The 18651-nt window shown below is 41.3% G+C and overlaps 1 protein-coding gene across 7 annotated transcripts in view; it reads left to right on the top strand.

Annotated features, from left to right (window-relative positions):
* The window catches only part of afdna (afadin, adherens junction formation factor a), an 83945-nt gene that overhangs the window by 29831 nt on the left and 35463 nt on the right, over positions 1–18651 (top strand). For 5 of the 7 annotated variants that reach the window (XR_009793774.1, XM_061811764.1, XM_061811767.1 and 2 more), the window contains exons 6-17: positions 89–246; positions 1661–1745; positions 2623–2760; positions 5476–5570; positions 5638–5888; positions 9066–9135; positions 9244–9382; positions 10679–10884; positions 12828–12848; positions 16602–16747; positions 16834–16928; positions 17162–17427. Coding sequence is in view for 6 of the 7 variants with exons in the window: in XM_061811764.1 (XP_061667748.1) it covers positions 89–246; positions 1661–1745; positions 2623–2760; positions 5476–5570; positions 5638–5888; positions 9066–9135; positions 9244–9382; positions 10679–10884; positions 12828–12848; positions 16602–16747; positions 16834–16928; positions 17162–17427 (1670 nt within the window). In the remaining variant the exon portion in view is untranslated. The remainder of the gene's footprint in view (positions 1–88; positions 247–1660; positions 1746–2622; positions 2761–5475; positions 5571–5637; positions 5889–9065; positions 9136–9243; positions 9383–10678; positions 10885–12827; positions 12849–16601; positions 16748–16833; positions 16929–17161; positions 17428–18651) is intronic. The other 2 variants (XM_061811768.1, XM_061811765.1) reach the window with 1 other exon arrangement.

Genomic DNA, 18651 nt, shown 5'->3' with positions numbered 1-18651 from the left:
CCACTCCCCATTGTTCCCACAGGTTTATTAAAACCAATGCGATAGATGATATAATGTTCACATTTTGTTTTGGTGTCACTCCTTGCAGGGGGGACGTTGCGGATCTACGCCGACAGCCTTAAGCCCAACATCCCCTATAAGACCATCCTGCTCTCCACCAGAGATACGGCAGACTTTGCTGTGGTGGAAGCGTTGGAGAAGTATGGGCTGGAGAAGGAGAACCCCCGAGAATACTGCATTGCTCAGGTAACTATGTATGGTATTTTTTTTTTATGTATATACGTTCAACATGATACCAAATGTAACGTGATTTAATCGTAGCAGTGATACAAAAACTGGAAATAATTAAAATAATAATAATTATATAATAAAAGTATTAATAATAATTAAAGCAAATCTACTCAACACCCTAGAAATCCCACGTCACTCACTTGGCCACTTTTACAGTCACATACATTCAAACTCACAAATTTTAGAGTGTAGAATGTGAGGATGTTAACCCTAACAATATTGCCTCTTCACATGCATATTTTGTATTGGTAGCATGTCCCTCCATCAATCCATTTGCCATCCTGTTGATCCTCACTAGGGTTGTGGGCGTGCTGGAGCCAATCCCAGCTATCTTTAGGTGAGAGGCAGGGTACACTCTGAACTTGTCGCCAGCCAGTCGCAGGAGAAATATAAACAACCATCTGTGCATATGCATACATCATAGGATGATTTAGAGTCTTCAGGAAACCTGCCATGCATGTTTTTAGGATGTTGGAGGAAAGCAGAGTACCCAGAGAAAACCCACATAGTCACTGGGAGAGCATGCAAACTCCACAAAGGGGAACCCAGATTTGAATCTGGGTCCTCAGAACTGTGAAGCAGATTTGATAGTTGTCCACCATACCCTTGTACTGTTAAGTAAATCTGCAAAGATCTACTATTATCCAATTACTCAACTAATTGATTTTAAAAAAATATTCAAGAGCTCGCTCAGAAGGGAACTCAAAATAACATTTTTAGCACAGGGTTTAGACTCCACCTTTTGTCGCAGGCTTAGGGGGAACAAAGGTCACACTCGCATATGAACACCCGCTCGCCATTGTGTGTGTATTGAAAACACAACATGAAAACTGCTGGGAGGAAAGCAATTTAATGACTTTCATGCAGAGATAGCAGAGCAGACGCTGAGTGTTGGCTATCTTCCCTGCAGCCTCCGGCGATACATACGCACACACACACTCGTGGGCATCGCGCTTATATTTGTAATTTGCTGAAGAGGCCGCGGCACAGCAAAAGTCCATTAGGTTAGTGAGGTTGGCAGGACACTGGGTTGTTCGCATGTCAGCCTCTCTGGGGGAGGGGATAAATTTTGTGCGTGTAGAAATGCAACAATAGTCATGAAGTACTATACTATAATCGAGTTGCCGGCCGCTTGCGTGTTGTCGATGGGACACCGTTCTGCTATAAACACCAGGAAAATTGTAAATGAAAAGGTATCCTTTATCATCCATCCACTTTTCAAGGTCCAATCTCCAAGGGTTCGCGGGAGTGCTGGAGCCTATCCCAGCTAACTTTGGGTGGGAGGCAGACTACACCCTTAGCTGGTGTTTTTATAATTGTATCAGTCTATACACTTTTAAATAAACTAAATTTGGTTGTTGTTGTGCAGCAAGACGACAAGTCCGGGAAGGAGGTGATCCTAGACGATGGCGAGTGTCCTCTGCAGATATTTAGAGATTGGCCTGCTGACAGAGGTAAGCTCTCTTTTGCATGTCTTTACTGCTTCCTTGTGCCGCTCTACCATCATTACAACAGTGAAGGTACAGTGACACCTTGAGATACAATTTCTTGATTTGGCCACCAGGAGGCAGTATACTACAGTCACGAAGACAATTTTTTTTTTTTAAATATCTGTTAGCTGGGATAGTCTCCAGCACTTTCGGGACCCTTCAGCTCAGATAATGGATGGATGCGCTGTAAACTTCACCACATAGATGGTATTCGATAGCTTGTCGATGGCATTTCCCATTATGTGTTACCATTTAGGGAGTGGATTTGTTTTAAACGTATGCATGATTCTCATTTTTATTTATTGTTATGGTGAACTTCAACTGGAAGTTGAATTAAATAATTGAAAGCCTCTTTTTTTGAAGAATGCTTGTTGTGAATTGAGAGGTCACTGCACCCATATTGCAATCGTATTGCAAATGTTTTCCTTTTTTAGTAAACAAATTATTATTTTGCCAGCAAAAACTTTCTCCCAAACTTGTGTGTGTGTGTATGTGTGTGTGTGTGTGTGTGTGTGTGTGTGTGTGTGTGTGTATACATATATATAAAGCTCATGCAGTTACTGTTCGGCTTGACGTAGCTTATTTTGTCCACTTTTTAGTCAGAAAGTGGTGTTTTGGGTGAAATGAACTCATCTTCTACTGCTGATTTATAATTCTGTTCTCATATTGTCACAGAACACAATTATGTGGGTCTTGAAAGATCAGACAAAATGCTCTTTAAATGTCTTGCATTATAGGGAACTTGTCAACAGTTTGCATTGACAAGCTTCAAAGTACATTTTTCATCACAACTCATTTTTAAATCTTTTTTTTTTTGTTGTTGTTATTGTATTATGTGCAGGAACATTGGTGTTCCAGCTCAAGATGAGACCGCCTGACTATCAGGTGAGGAAGATGAGGAAACCAGATGACAAAGGGAAGGACAACACTGGGTCATTGCCGCCGGAAAAACTGCCTTACCTAGTGGAGCTGAGTCCGGGTAGGCCTACAACACATACATGTACACTGACCTCCACCCAATGGCAAGCAAAATTTATTAAATTTTATTAGTATGAGCTCATCGTGGCAGTTGATCAGCTCCGGTCTGTGTTGCTCTTTTGAAGATGCAAAAGAAGGAGCAGCTAGGTCAAAGTGAGGTGAAGTCTCAAGCGAATCACATGTTGCGGAGTCCAGATGTCACTCGGGAGTTTAATCACACGCGAAATTCACTTAAGTGAAGTTGAAGTCTCAGCGAGCACATAATCCAACATACTCGATGCCAACTGCTTCCCTGTAATTTTAGAAATATGATGGAACTGTTCAACAAATCAGCCTGGAATAATCTTCACTTGGTTAAGTGGAAAATGAAGGAAGTAGAGACTCATATTTGGCACCCATAATTTCTTTTTACCAATTGGGGGTGAGTTTATAACTTTTTGAGTCTTTGGTGCAGCTGTCTAGTTGCTCATGAAAAAAATCGTGGTGAAGCGGCTATTATGCACATCAAAGGAGAGCTTGTATTGATATTTTCACACTTCCCGGGTTTCTTGATAAATGCTCGCAAAGGATTCAAAATTATCGTGCACTTATCACTCTGCTTCAAGTCATTCGTTTTGAAGGAGTCTTATATGACACTTTTAGTGAATTTCCAGTATAAGTAAGAATTCAAGCATCTTTTTTGTGGTGTTATTGGAGACTTGTGTTCACCCTGTAATATCCACACTGCAAATTTAGCTACCAATGACTAATTTAATCGTGATGGCTTGCTTCCAAAAATCCCACTATTTGTGCACAAGCATTTAACTCATTCACTTCCACCCATTTTGAAAGCAGAGCTACTTGTCCCCTGCCATTTTAGATCGGTTTTGTAGATCTTTCGAGACCTCTGTAATATTGCCTGACAATATAAGTGCATATATCCTACCAATCTATTTTTTTTTCCTGCAAGAAAAAGAGTTTTTAGCTTTCTTCATTGTTTAGCAATCAGCAATAGAACAAGTACGTTTCACACCATAAACACGCTTTTTGTGAAGAGAAACAAACATGTTGGGCAAATGATTAATGTGAAGCTAGTATTTTTTTGCTTTTGTGACGGCACAAACTATTAAACAAAAACAACAAAATAATAAAATTTTGTACATCCAAGAAATGTCAGTCAACTTCAGTGGCTTTTTTTTTTACATAGCATTCACCTTTCACTTGATTAACTGCGCTGTCTTTTCTCATGATTGCGACACACTTTTTACTACCTAGCGCAACACGTACACTGATTATGCCATATACATACATACTGTTTTGGAGTGTGAGGAGCCTAAACTTCTGACTTCTAAAGTGTTATTTGTCTGACTCATTGACATGACAAACTGACACTGCCTGATCTTTATCTTGAGCTCAAAAGCTACACTCATTTGAAATCCCAAATTAATCAATAACTCCATCTACGGGCATCTGTTAGTCATTAGTGGTTTTTCAAACTGAATTTCATAGACAGTATATATATATATTGTATGGCCCTCTTGAACCCTCTACATATTGAAAAATATACTTGATGAATACCTTGAGGCAGTTATATAGTTGGATTCCAGTTAAGATAGAAACATTCATGGTAGTGTATTAGTTAAACTGTTCATCCCACCTCCAAAGACCCAACTATTTGTATGTAAGGATTTAAAAAGTACATTTTCCTTAATAATGAAGTCCTAGCAAGTTGTAAAAGTGGCAAAAATTTGGTGAAACACAACACCGTGAAAGGGTAGTTGTAGTCTAAACCTTGAAAAACACTCATTCATTAACTGAACTTCACTTTCCTTAACAACCTTGTGTCATGCTCCTGACCCTGCTTGCCCTTCTCTCTCGCGCGCTCTCCCTGTCTACACACTTACACTAACACATTAACACCCCAATGGAGGGCACAATAATAATGGTTTCTCCTCTTGTTGGTCAATTGCCTAATGAGGTCACGCTGCATTTTCACCCTTTGCTATGTCTTTCTCTCCCCCCGCTTTCTCGTGGCATGGTGTGGCACTGCCCTTTATGTGTGTGTGTGTGTGTGTGTGCGTGGGTGTGTGTCCTGGGGTCCTTGTGCATGTCTTCCACTTCCTGTGCCTGGCTGCAATAGGGCGAGGGAATCACTATGCCTACTACGCCTATCGGCATCATGAAGGTAAACAGTATATCTCACACCTTTTCTTTATCAGTTTCTGGATGTAGGAAATTGTCTTTTAAATGTAAAGATTACAACACACTTAAATAAATACTGGTGGGAATGAAAATGGCAGAAATTCAAGTCATTAAAAGATAGTGTTATGGTGATAGGTGTGATATTGAGTTTTTTTTTTTACACCATACACTTTTAACGTCCTCATTTCTGCGTTATTTTTAGATGCAGCTCTCTGAGCAAATGAATGGGTATCTAACCCGAAGAAGTCAGCTTGTACTTCCTCCTCACTACTACTTTTTTTCCTGTCCTAAACTCATATTTGAATAACAGTCACTAATGCCTCATCAGAGCCTTCAATCACAAATTTAGATTATTGTAATGCTTTATCTGAAGTGCAGCCCATGTTAATATGCATTGGTTTGAAATGCTAGGCTTCAAGTATATGGATGCATCTCAATCAATTAGAATCATGGCAAAATGTAGGAAGACAAGTAGTTTTAGTCAAAAACTCAAAATATGCAATTTAGTAAATGCCTGTGCCTCTTTGCATTGCAGATGGATCCGACTCGCGGGACAAACCCAAGCTGTACCGCCTCCAACGCAGCATCACAGAGGTGGGCTCAGACTGCACAGAGGACGGAGCCATTCAGGTACGAAAGATGCAAGCCCATACGCCACTTTTCTTTTGATTGTTCTGACGTTTCCGTGTACAATCAGCTTCTGGGCCCGGGTGTGCTCCCTCACCACTGCAACCTGACGCACAGCGAGGGCCTGGTGACTGTGACCCCGCACGGCCCCGATGCTGACACGTTTGTGGACGGCCAGCGCATCACCGAGACGGCTGTGCTGCGCTCGGGGGCCACTCTCCAGTTCGGATCGGCGCATGTCTTCAAATTCGTCGACCCACTCTACGACCAGGGTACGAAGAGGGAGCCGGCTGCCATGATGCGCACAAGGAACAAATCTGGGTGAGGAAAAAGTCTGATTGCTGTACTCGCTGTCGTCACAGGTTACAGTTGTACTTACTTCTAGATATAGGAAGATTCCTGGTATGAGTTTAGGGAGAGTCTCTTTTTAGTACTAGTTCTTGTCAGAGTCTTGTTTCAGTACTACTTCTAATAATAACTTGTATAGTTACAGTGCCCTCCAAAAGCATTGGAACGGCAAGGTCAATTCCTTTGTATTTCTGGGCAAAATTATTAGTAAGAAGAGACAATACATGCACACACACACACACACAATACACTTAAAGTCAATAAGATTTAACATTTGGAGACCTAGCTTTTACTTGCAATAACTGCATCACGCTTGTGATGCATTGACTTCACTAGACTGTTGCATTGTTCCTTTTCAAGACACTGACTGCAGCCTCTTTCCGTTCTTGTTTATTTTTGGGGCTTTTACCCGTAAGTCTCCTCTTCAGGAGGTAAAATGCATGCTCTATTTGGTTAAGGTCTGATGATTGACTTCGCTATTCTAAGACATTCCACTTTTTACCCCTGATAGTCATTTGTTGTGTTGGCAGTGTTTAAGGTCATTGTCTTGTTGCATGATGAAACTTCTCTTTATTAGTTGGATGTATTTTTCTTTAAATTGCCAGGCAAAATGGTTTTGTAGACTTCTGCTACTACCTTTATGAGTTACATCATCACTAAAGACCAGCGCTCTCCAGAAGCAACCATGCAACTCCAAGCCATGACATTACCTCCTCCGAGCTTCATTGATGTTCATGTGTGTTTTTCATTGACAGATCATTTCTGTTTCCATACTTTGGCATTTCCGTCACTTTGGTAGTGGTTAATCTTTGTCTCATCAGTCCATAAAATGTTTTTTTCCAAAACGTTTGTGGAACATTTCTGTACTTTGCAAAATCCAATCTACCCTTCAGATTATTATTTCTTTATTAGTGGTTTGCATGTTCTGGTCTGGCCTGTATATTTCTTCTCTCAAATTCAGTGGATTGTTATACCTTCACCCCTGCGCTCTGGAGGTAGGCAGTGATGTCACTGACTTTGAGTTTCTTTGTAGCTTTTCTTTGTAGCTCTCACAATTTTTCCATCATCCATTGCTGTTGATACCCTTAGCCGACATGTCTGTCTGTTGCACAAACACATACACATTTTTTTTTCTTTTTCAGGACATTCCAAATTGTTGGATAATGCCCAATACTTGAGCAATAGAACTGATCGATTTTTCTCTTCTCTCTGCTGCAAAATCGTTTGCTGTTCTCCCATAGACAACTCTTTGGTCTTCATGTTTACTTAACATCAAATACAGTTTTCAAAGGTGAAACACAAAGCCACAATCACTATCTAATCAAACTAAAAGCCAAGACCTGATCATGCAGAAGCACCATCAGTCACATGTTCCAATGTCTTTGCTCACTTGAAAAGAGGATGACTTTAAACAAAAGGGGCTCTGTCTTGTTGTTGAAACAAACCTAGATATCAATATCATAAAATGAAAGATAGAAATCTGACCTTTTGTCTCATATTCGTCTTTTGATCTGAAACCCAAATGTCTCCAATGCACAAAAAAAAATAAAGGAATTGACTTTGTAGGTCCAATGCTTGGGAGGGGAGTGTATATAGTTTGCACCTGCACACATTATTCATTCACTCCTCAGTCAGAACTTGGTGGTGGTAAACTACTTGTGTAGCCATAGCTGCCCTGAGGCAGTCTGACAGAAGCGTGGCTAATATTCTGCTCCTTCGGTCCTTCGTTATGACATCCGCCAAACATTTAACCACATTAATACATGGGCAGTGTCGATTTAGTGTCTTGTCCACAGACGAGGATGATGTGCATGTGGACATACGAACCGGTGATCCTCGGGTTGCAGGGCTTACTCTTACCCTCTGCACTGCCTCTGGTTTCGATCTAGACAAACATTTGAGTTGGGAGCAAAAGCAAAAGTGTTTCATTAATATTTTTGTCGAGTGTCATTTCAGTCTGAGTCAGTGTTCCGGTTTTTGGATCTGGTTTAAATTGTAATGGCAGCAATGGCTCTGGTTCTGGCCCAAGTCGTGGTCAGAGAGGCTCACCATCTGTGAGGGGAAACATGATGATGAGGTTTGAGATGAAGGGAGCAACAGATCAGAGGAGAGGGAGAGCAAAGGTTTCTCGGGGCCTCTAATCTCATCAACGTGGTGCAGGGTGGGGCCTCCTCCTATTCCTCCGTTTTCTCCTTGTCGGTTCCCACACAATCGTGGCTGATTTTTAAAAACGAGAACAACGGCACGTGAATGAAAAACCAACAGGAAATCTTCAGGTTTCTCTGCGATAGGAATGACTGATGTTTGAGAGACGTTTTCAGAGTGTGGTAAAGTTGCTTGGTTTTCTTCTTGTTTTCATTACTTCCACTAAGGAGCCTGTGACTGTAAATGTTTAATTCATTCGTAGTAGGAACATTAAAGAAAAGAGGGAATTGCCAGATTTATTGGGTGAATGTTGATAGAAATGTCTGTAAGTTCGGATGATGTTTGTCATGCTTCCAAGTGTCTTGTTTACTTTGTGTCATTTGTGAAAGAGTTGTGAATGACTGTTACTTTAAACACTGCATGTTTCATATGTTTTTGTCTCCACTTTTAAAAGGTTTGACAGCTGTAAGTCACTTTCTGACTAACTGTGTGACCTCAAATGGCACAATGGAATCTTTTGGCCAACACAGACACCTTAAAAACTGAGTGCACGCGTGGGTGGGTGGATGTGTACGCTTATGTGCGTGCGCTTGTGTGCGCGCGTACTGTGCATGTGTGTGAGTGAGTGTCTGTTTGTGCTAATATGTGTAGGAGTGGGCATTTGTGGTGAGGTGTGTTATTATAATGCTTTACACTTACTACCTTTGTATTGTTAGTATTTTATAGACAGTCAAAACATGCTTTACAACTGCATAGATTATTAATTCACTCCGGTCATACCTAGTGGCGGTAGCCACAGCTGCCCTGAGGCAGTCTGACGGAACCATGGCTGCCATTCTACAGCCCCTCCAAACTACGGTACCATGCATGTCTACCATTTATTGTAACTTTTTGTTATTGTTCTCCAGTACAATTTGTTTGTGTTTACTATAAGGGAGTCTCAATGAGATGTCCTCAACGCTCACAGGGGTACTTTTTATGTTTTTCTGTGTGTGTGTGCTGCAGCAGTGTTCCCGAAACCACATTTGATCTTCAGGGGGACATCCACAGCGGGCCAGCCATACCCACCAGCAAGGTGCACACACACAGACACATGCACGCACATGGGTGCGGTTTGTATATGAGAACTCTGTCTTTAAATTTGCACAAAATCAAGCAGAAAAACACTCCTGTGTCTGTGCAGAGCTCAGGGAAGTTGGAGATGGAGCGTGGGATGGTGAAGCCGATGATCCGAAGCGAGCTGCAGGACAGCCGGACTCAGGACAGCTCGTCTGACCGGCCTGAGTTGACTCTGCCAGCCAGCATCGAGTTCAGAGAAAATTGTGAGTCAAAACGTTTAACTGGATCCAAAATAGGCTTGGCATTATGGCCTTAAAAGAAAATCCATTTATTCATTCATCATCCGTTCCACTTATTCTCACTTGGGTTGTGGGCATGTTGAAGCCTATGCCAGCTATCTTAGGGCAAAACGCGGGTAAACCCTAAACTGGTTGCCAGTTGATCTCAGACTTAAAAGAAAATATTTTTACCCTTTGCTTACAGAAAATCAAAATATTTTTTCTTTTCCTAATTTTCCCACCCTGATCACAAGTTTTTTTGTGCATTACTTAAATCCACATGAATAAAATTACAATTAAGTGATTGTATGGGGCAGTACTGCTGGACCGTGTGAAAGAAGGACAGGATAATATAGGACAAGACAAGGTCAGGAGGGGAAGCATGCGGGACAGACGTACTGGATGCGACTGTAGAACTGAAGTACGGTGGGAGTTGCTATGTAAATTCTAAACATCTATAGGGACTGAGTCCAAGTGAGAGGATACCCAGGAAGTTTGGATAGTTATGAGTCATTTATCGCTATGAGTGACTGGGCCCACACCAAGTAAATAAGTCCAAGGCGGTGTGTGTCTGCAGACACATGAGAGTGAATTAACAGTCTTGCAGGCACACTCATTTCAGAAATGTCCTGTAATTGCTGTCCCCGGACCACGGGGACTGAGGACCCCACCACATGCATGTGAGAGGTGGGGTCGGAGTCAGGACCTCACTGGAGCGCAGTGGGACACCACCCACACTGATAGACCCAGGGTGGTCCACTGGCCCCAAAGAGGCACTCCAAAACTGGCCACCCAGAATAGCCTGTCGGGGTCCAGTGCCACCCTGTGAGTGGAAAAAATATTTACTGAAAATGGCGTGTCTGCTAAGTGAGTGATTTAAGAGGCATGGCTCCTGCAGACTGAGCCCATCCAGTGAGACAACCACAGGGACAGAACTGCTACACAAAGCTATGCAGTAGAATTCCCCCGGAATCTGCCCCATCCCCGCCATTGCCCAATACCTCTCCCATAGTCCATGCAGGAGCTGGACCCACCCCCAGACCAGGCAGCGGCAAAAGCACACAGCAGAGTCCATGGTCAGCAGGGAGGGTTGTGCTGAATATATGTACTGTGATAAGTGTATTTGTATTCTGTAAGTGTAAAATCAGGTCCACAAGAAATATAAAGCATCCTCACTAAATTGATTCATTACCCAACCTTAACACAAAGTAATACTTTCTTGGTGGGGTTAACAGCGCTGGACTTATTAGTGCATTTAAAGTATTTCGACTTTGTGTGCAGCCGAGGACACTTTCCTGTCAGCCATTATCAACTACACCAACAGTTCGACGGTGCACTTCAAGCTGTCCCCCACGTATGTTCTGTACATGACGTGCCGCTTTGTGCTGTCGCCCACCTACCGGCCCGACATTTCACCGTCGGAGCGGACGCACAAAGTCATCGCCATTGTCAACAAGATGGTGAGCATGATGGAGGGTGTCATCCAGGTAAGCCTTTATTCGTTTCTTCTTCTCTGGGTCCCTTTGTGTGTTCCTTTTGTGTTGTAATTTTGACTGTGACCAACTCTCATTTAAATCTGTCTGTCCGCCCTTAAACTCCTTGGTGCTAGTTGTCCTTTGTGCATTTGTCCCCCGCTTGGCAGTGCTAGCCGCTCATGTAAAGGCTAATGTACAAATGTGTGTATGGAGAGTTAATGGCTTTTTTTTATATATCATAACCAAGAGTGCAGTTATGCCAGAAAAGCACAGTTAATTCATCTTTTTAATGCTATTCAGCACAGGTCAATTCAGTTTTATTTCCAATAACAGAAGTTATTGCAAGGCACTTCATTTACTCTTGCTGTTGGGCAGAATCCTCACATGTCCAAAATGAAGCAGTCTTGCATGAGTTATGAAAAAGTGCTTTGTTAAAGTTGGTATTATGTTTAGATCAGGGGTGCCCAACGCGTTGATCGTGAAGGTAGTGTTGGTTGATTGTGTGACGACAAAACAGAAGTCAGCCTACCAGCCATTCCGTCGCTCGATATATACATAATCTAAATAAATAAATAAATCTAAACTTTTGATGAATGGATAGATAGACACCATTCATCCTGTGAGGAAAATTAGATACCTTAGTATTGTGATAATATGCTGTTCTGTACAAACATGAACACAACACCATAAAATCATTTGCAATTGCTAATCTACTGCACATAAATGGGAAGACACCTCACCACTTACATCAAAGTATGAGCTGACTCCAACCAGATAAAAAGAAAATGAGCCTTGTTTGGTGAATAAAAGTTTTAAGAGCTAGAAAAGGATCTTCACCTTTTCCTTTGTGGCTTAGCATTCTGATCCGAAGCATTATATTCATCCATTTTTAACAAAAACGGCTTACTCAAATTCATTTAATCGTTTTACTGTTTTCATATTTTCAAATCTTGAAGAGATACCGCATGGCACCCACGGAGTGAGGTAAGGGGCCAGGATATAAAAGACTTCTCAGACAGTGGACCGTTAGAGAGAAATTAGATTAAGAAAAACTGTAATTGCCCCTAGGTATGACTGAGTGCGACTGTTGTCTGGCTTCATGTGCCCTGTGATTGGCTGGCAACAAGTTCAGTGTGTACCCCGCCTCCTGCGTGATGACAGCTGGGATTGGCTCCAGCACTCCCGCGACCCTCGTGAGCATAATCTGCTCAGAAATTTGATGGATGAAATTTTAGTATTTTAAATTGGTTTATTATGTTTCAAATTGACTGATGACATGGGGAGAGATACATGGTGTTGATTTGTGGAAAAAATATTAAATTGACCATTGTTGGATGAAAATGATGTTACGCCGCAGGTCAAGAAGCATGCTCCTCACTCGATCAAAGAAAAGCAAACGGATTCATATTTATTCACTTGTATAGCTCCTTTTCCACCCCTACTGCATAAATGACATGCATACAAAATGTTTCATTTCATTTTAATTTAAACCACCTATCGGTTTCATTAACCTGAATTGTATCCCGTAATGAGGATAAGCACTAGCAAAGGTGGATGGATGACGATAGAGAGTTGAAACATCCATCCATTTTCTACAGCTTCAGTTTATCCAGGCTGACTTTTGGCTGAGAGGCGTCATACACCCTGGATTGGTCGCCACGGGGAGCTCAAACCTTAGACTAACAAGTGCTGTCGAAAGTAGATGGATGCTTAAAGTTGTTACCGTGGTGTGGTGTGGAGTTCAACACTTGAGTATTCGATCAAGATGCTGCTTGCCATCGTTAAATATGACAAAGGAAAAACTTCTCATTTGAACCATGGCCATTTGTGTGTTAGGTATGTGTTTGCCCGTGTGTGTTACCATACTGTAGCTGTTGACGTGTTCTTTCTCTGTCTGTGAACGTGTCCTTCCTCCTACTCCTCCATCCTCCTCCTCCGTTCCTCCGTCCATGCAGGAAAGTCCTGAAGGGGATCAGGTAGGATAGCATATCATGAGACACTTGCTTTTTCCTCTCTAAATTTCTGTCTTTCTCCCAGGGCGGGCTATTTCCAATGTTCTTCAATTCACTTAAAATGCTGATTTAAACCCTCATTACGACAAATATCAGTCAATTACAAATACCTCTTGACTATAACATCACAAATACAGGATAATCAGTTCTCAACATAAATACAAGAACAATTTCCATAGTTTTGCTGAGGATTTATGCAGTCCAAAGTCTGCGCTATTTGTGATAAGATTAAAAGCCTTTGTGAGGCAAAATGTAGCTCATTATACAAGGTCATTGGTAATCACGAGGTAATTTGTTTAATATAAGAGCGACCGCAGCTTTCATCTTAAAAGACCTTCGCCGGTGCATCGATCACATGTATACATATACCCCGAGCAATGTGATTCATCAAACCTGAGATGAATTGCGCTGGTTGATTTGTGCAGTTTTAAATAGTGTGTCAAGCCAAGCATTCCAGTCACAAGAGCAAGTCATGCTTTTATCTATGACACAGCTCTTTTGAGCACACTGTGACAGTTCGTGCCTCCCCCTTCTGCAGACATTTTCCTGATGTGCTCTGCCAAGTTTCAAATAAAATCTTTCATTGGATGCCCACTTGTGATGACTTAAATCAACCAAAACATGGCTTCTCTCCACTCACTATACAGCAATACTTTTACTGTAACTTTAATGTAGTGCTTCTCAATTATTTTCTGTTAAGGCCCCCCCAGCAAGAACAAAACAATTCGGCCCCCTCCTCGACTATATTATTTGTCTATAAAATTCTCTGCATAACACTAAATCTTTATTAACAGTTAAGAAAGCTAAAAATAAATTAGAAATATTGTTCAACTTGCAACAAAGAATAACTTTATCAACATTGTTTTTTAATCTGTATCAGAAAATGTTTCAAGTGCATCAATTTGTCTGAAACTTTAAAAAAAAATTCTTGTTTAAACTGTAAACATTTTTGACCAACTTATTGCTCCATTTGATTGTAAAATATAAAATTAAATAAAATCAATAAATAATATCAATGTTTACCTGGGGCCTGTACTTAGTTTTCAATGGAGCGACACCAGTGAAGCTGGCATTATCAGCTCCTGTGCTACTGTGTGTTTTTTTTTTTCTTCTCCCCAGAGCAATTTGGTATGCTACTTTATATGATGCTAACAGTGCTTCCTGGTTTACTGGAGTAGCTTTCACAAAACGGGATGATTGTTGGCCATATTCGGCACATTTTCCCTGAAAAAAAAAAAAAAAAAAAAAAATCCAGCATCTTATCATCATGACTTGGATACAATGTCTTTAAGTGGTACATTAATTTGTTTGGCTTTTTGCTCTCTACTGCCAATATTTTGAGACACCATAAACAAACTCATCTTTCCCAGTCTCCCACTGTTATCATGGAGAGCCGAAGCGCTACATATTCTTAGTCATATGTCGTCGACTTAGTTTTCGGGTGATTTTCTTTTTTGTCTCAGTGTCTTCGTCTCTCTCCGACTTTCTTTTCATCCCTGTTTAAAAAAAAAAAAAAAAAATCACTCTTATGGTATGTTTACTGTACTTGAGAGCACCTGCTCGGTGCAATTAAAAAAAACCCTACACATTAGAGCTAATACTCCCTGCTCACACTGACAATGAGAGCGCCACTGCCAACTACTGTAGTGAATGTGCAATTACAGTTTATTCTAGTACGGCAAAAAAAAGCATGTTCCCCACGGTCACACGCGCCGCCCTGGAATACCAGGGCACGCCCCTGTATTTGAGAAGCACTGCTTTAATGTTAAAATCATCACATCAAACTTTAGTGTTACTTAAAGCACAAAACCCTCCACCAAAAGCACACATTGTTAGTGTGAACACAAAATTTTGGGATCACAGTTTGCGATCTTAGAAGATCAGGATATTGGTCTTTCTCAGTATTTAGGAAATAAAATATTCTTAAATGACATTTGTGTAACTATCTCACGTAAACACTGATAAAATATTATTTTGGACCAGTCACTGATGTTTACTGGTCGCCCAATCTGAGCAGCTTTCTTCTTGCTTATTCTTTTTCTGCCATTCTCATGCTTATTTGACCAGCACCCACCCCATTGGATGTTGTCCTTGCTGCTGTCTGCTGCTGCTGCTGCTTTTATTTCTGCCATTCCAATGGAAATGTAAAAACCAAAGTGGTGCCTTCACTTATGAGTGCCTGAAGTTAGTTTTTCTTCGTTGCGAGCACCTCACCCCCCCACCCTTTTCCTCAAGCTAAATTTGTGAGTACTATTGGTACTAGTACTGTTATCCACTGGCATGTGAACAAGGAGAACCACAGTCACCAATGCACATTCAGATGTTTATTATGGGACAAATAGACAAATACAAAATGAAAACACTTGCAAGGAGCTGCTGTAGCCATAACTCACACCCAGACACTCACACACAAAACTAATCCTCTCGAGCTCTCTCCATTTAGTCACATCAGTTAAAGGAAATTATCCAACACACAAATGCCACAGTTTTGTTCAGTTGTCACAGTTTGTACTGTAGATCAAACTGCTTACTCTCCATTCTTTATTATATTGGTATATGAGTGCTATGTGCTAATTTGTTGATTAAGGACATCCAACTAATCAAAGAAATGGAACTCCTAAGTCACGGTACCACTGTATAAGATGATAACGGAGCCTTTCACAGCTGGAAAACTAAGTCACCCCATACTAATAACTCCATTCCGCTTCCGGGACCTGCCTGCTTGCCACTCAAACAAAATGAATCCAGAGCCAACGAGTTCAAAGCAAAATCCTCCACACTATGCAGTCGTTGCATCCGTATTCTGTTGCCACGTAATGCTTGTGTATGAAAGACTCGGCTCGTCTTGGCCCTTTAACGCTTCATCTGTCTATAGTTCACATACTCCTTTTTTAACTTTCCATTTTGGATGCACTTGGCTCCATAACAACCCCAGGCTGCACCAAACAACGATTTGTCCCGTTTTTTTTTGTTTTTGTTTGTTTTACTTATTTTTTTCCCCACACAAGGTAGGAAGGGATGTACGAGTGTCCGCTCTGATTGGTGGATTGTATTAACCAATCAGCTCCTCAGATACCAAGCTCTTTCCTCCTCCGTTTCTTCGTCAGAATATAACAACACTCACAAGACTCTTAGGTAATAACCTGATTTCACAACAGCCAAATCTACCCTCTCATTCACAGACTTCCACATCACCCTCCAGGCCAAATCCCGGTTTTTAAAGTCACACAGTGGATAATGTAATGATGGGGAACCTAAGTGTACAACATGATACCTGCACCCTGCATTTAATTTTCTATCATATTGTTGTTAATAATGCAACATCAATTTTGTATTCGATTATGATAATAATCAGTGATTAATTTTGAGAATACCTACTCTATAGCTGCGGTCTTTCTCTTGAGTCTTAAAGTAGACTTCCATCCACAGATGAACACTGATAAGTTTTTTGTGAATGTGAGGAATGAGCTAGTATCTGGTGACTTGATATGTGGTCTTGACTTGAAGAATGGTCACTAACCTCACCGCTGACCTTAATGAGCAATTGTCATGGTGGGAAGGGATTGGGTTGTGTGTGCTGGGCATGAGTCTGTCCTTCAAGTAACAACTTGCTCTTGGCTGCAACCAACTGAAACCAACAAAATTCTAACAGCTCCCAACCAACACATGGACGCTACCAGCTTAACACGTATGTTTTCTGTGTTTGTGACGTTACAGAAGCAGAAGAACATAGCTGGCGCGCTGGCCTTTTGGATGGCTAATGCTTCGGAGCTGCTTAACTTCATCAAGCAGGATCGCGACTTAAGCCGCGTCACACTAGACGCCCAGGATGTCCTCGCCCACCTCGTCCAGATGGCCTTCAAGTCAGTCCTGACTTAAATGCTTCATGTGATCTTTCCACAGGTCAACAAAAAAACATTTAATTGTAAGGAAATGTGCGTGCTCATAGGTACCTGGTGCACTGCCTGCAGGCCGATCTCAACAACTACATGGCTGCCTTCCTAGATGACCCAGAAGAACACAATCCCCAGAGACCCAAGATCGGTAAAAGACCAAAAAAAAAAATAATAAATTTTCCAATTGTTGCACTCTATCATGAAATATACTATTTTTTTTTGACAATGTGTTGCGAGTTGGAGGCAAAATACAACATTTTATGTTAGAACATTGCATAATAGAGTATCTAATTTGCGTTTTATGGCCAAATATATCATTTTGATAATTTTTCAGTCATTGTGTAGGATAATAACTGGCATCCCCACCACCTTTTTCTGCAGAGGACGTCCTGCACACGCTGACGGGCGCCATGTCGCTACTGCGGCGGTGTCGCGTCAACGCGGCGCTGACTATTCAGCTCTTTTCGCAGCTCTTCCATTTCATCAACATGTGGCTCTTCAACAAACTGGTGACGGATAGCGAGTCGGGCCTGTGCTGCCACTACTGGGGTGCCATCCTGCGTCAGCAGCTCAGCCACATTGAGGCTTGGGCTGAGAAGCAGGGCCTGGAACTGGCCGCTGATTGCCACCTCAGTCGCATCGTGCAGGTAGGTGTGTGCAAATGGCCTACACCATGGGGGAGCAGGAAGTGGCGGCAGCTTTTCAGCCCAAGAGGCCACATTTGCTGTAGATGAGGTACTTAAAAGCTATTGTATGAAGACTATGAATGACGGTTCATTTTAATGATTCAATAATAATAGTAATTTAATTATAATTGACCAATTACAGTGGTGAGTTTGTGTCAAATGTGAGTTTAATTCATTCTGTGACCATTTCCATAGTGATGGATTTTCTTTTGGTTGCAGAAGCATTGCTAAAAGAAACAGCTTTCTTCTTTAGGGCCATAATGTCTAAAAAGGAGGCCAAAAAATGCGAAGATACTCCCGGCGCACAAACACGGATAAGCACTATGCACATTAGCTAGACAAAATGGGGGACAGGCATTGTAAAGTCAAAATGTTTTAATTCGAGACTTTTAACCCGAGGACTCCCTGTACTTAATTGTGCAAAAAAAAAAATATTTACAATAAATAATCTCTCTGCTTATCTAGTTATGCCAGTGAGGCTTAGCGACAGAACAAATTAATGGTCCATTACTGTAGGTGCCAGTAAGTACATACAGAAATTAACGGAGCTACTTGGTGTGCCATGATATTTTTAAATTGTAAAGTATTTGCCTGGACTCTATAAAAATTGGAATTGCTCTGACCAGTGCTCTGGTCAGATAATCTGCTCAACAGAGCACCATGTTTACAAACAACCACGAGCGGTAGGCCTAGACTGATGGCCAATGTCATGCTGGAGCAGTAACAAAAAAAAAAAAGAAAAGTAGAAATTCCGCCGTAAAGTAGGTGTTTATATAGTGTGGGAGGGACGACTCATGCCAGAAGCATGGGTGTGTCAGATGGCCTTTTTTTAGCCCTGCCAAAAAAATCCAGTTAATTGAGAAAGTGAAAACAGTTTACGGAATATAACAGGAACTCAATACAAAATGTTTCTGTCCTTGCATGTTTTCAGCACTTCAAACATGTTTAATGTAGATAAAAAAAAAGACTTAATTTCATCTTTAAAGACAGGCTGTTTTAAATACACAGGGCATTTCTTTAGTTTGAAAAACTTCAAATAGTAGTGGCATTAAACAGCTTGAATTGTTTTCTATCTGCTAAAATGCTGTTATGAAGTGAGCTGCGTTCAGTTGTCGACTGCTTATATCTCGAATTTTTGTTCGCAAGTCAAAGCAAAAAAATGGGCTCAATGGCAACTCTCCTTTG

This window comes from Syngnathoides biaculeatus, chromosome 23 (assembly GCF_019802595.1).
Source record: "Syngnathoides biaculeatus isolate LvHL_M chromosome 23, ASM1980259v1, whole genome shotgun sequence".
Lineage (NCBI taxonomy): Eukaryota > Metazoa > Chordata > Actinopteri > Syngnathiformes > Syngnathidae > Syngnathoides > Syngnathoides biaculeatus.
This window is presented reverse-complemented; position numbering and strand designations above follow the sequence as displayed.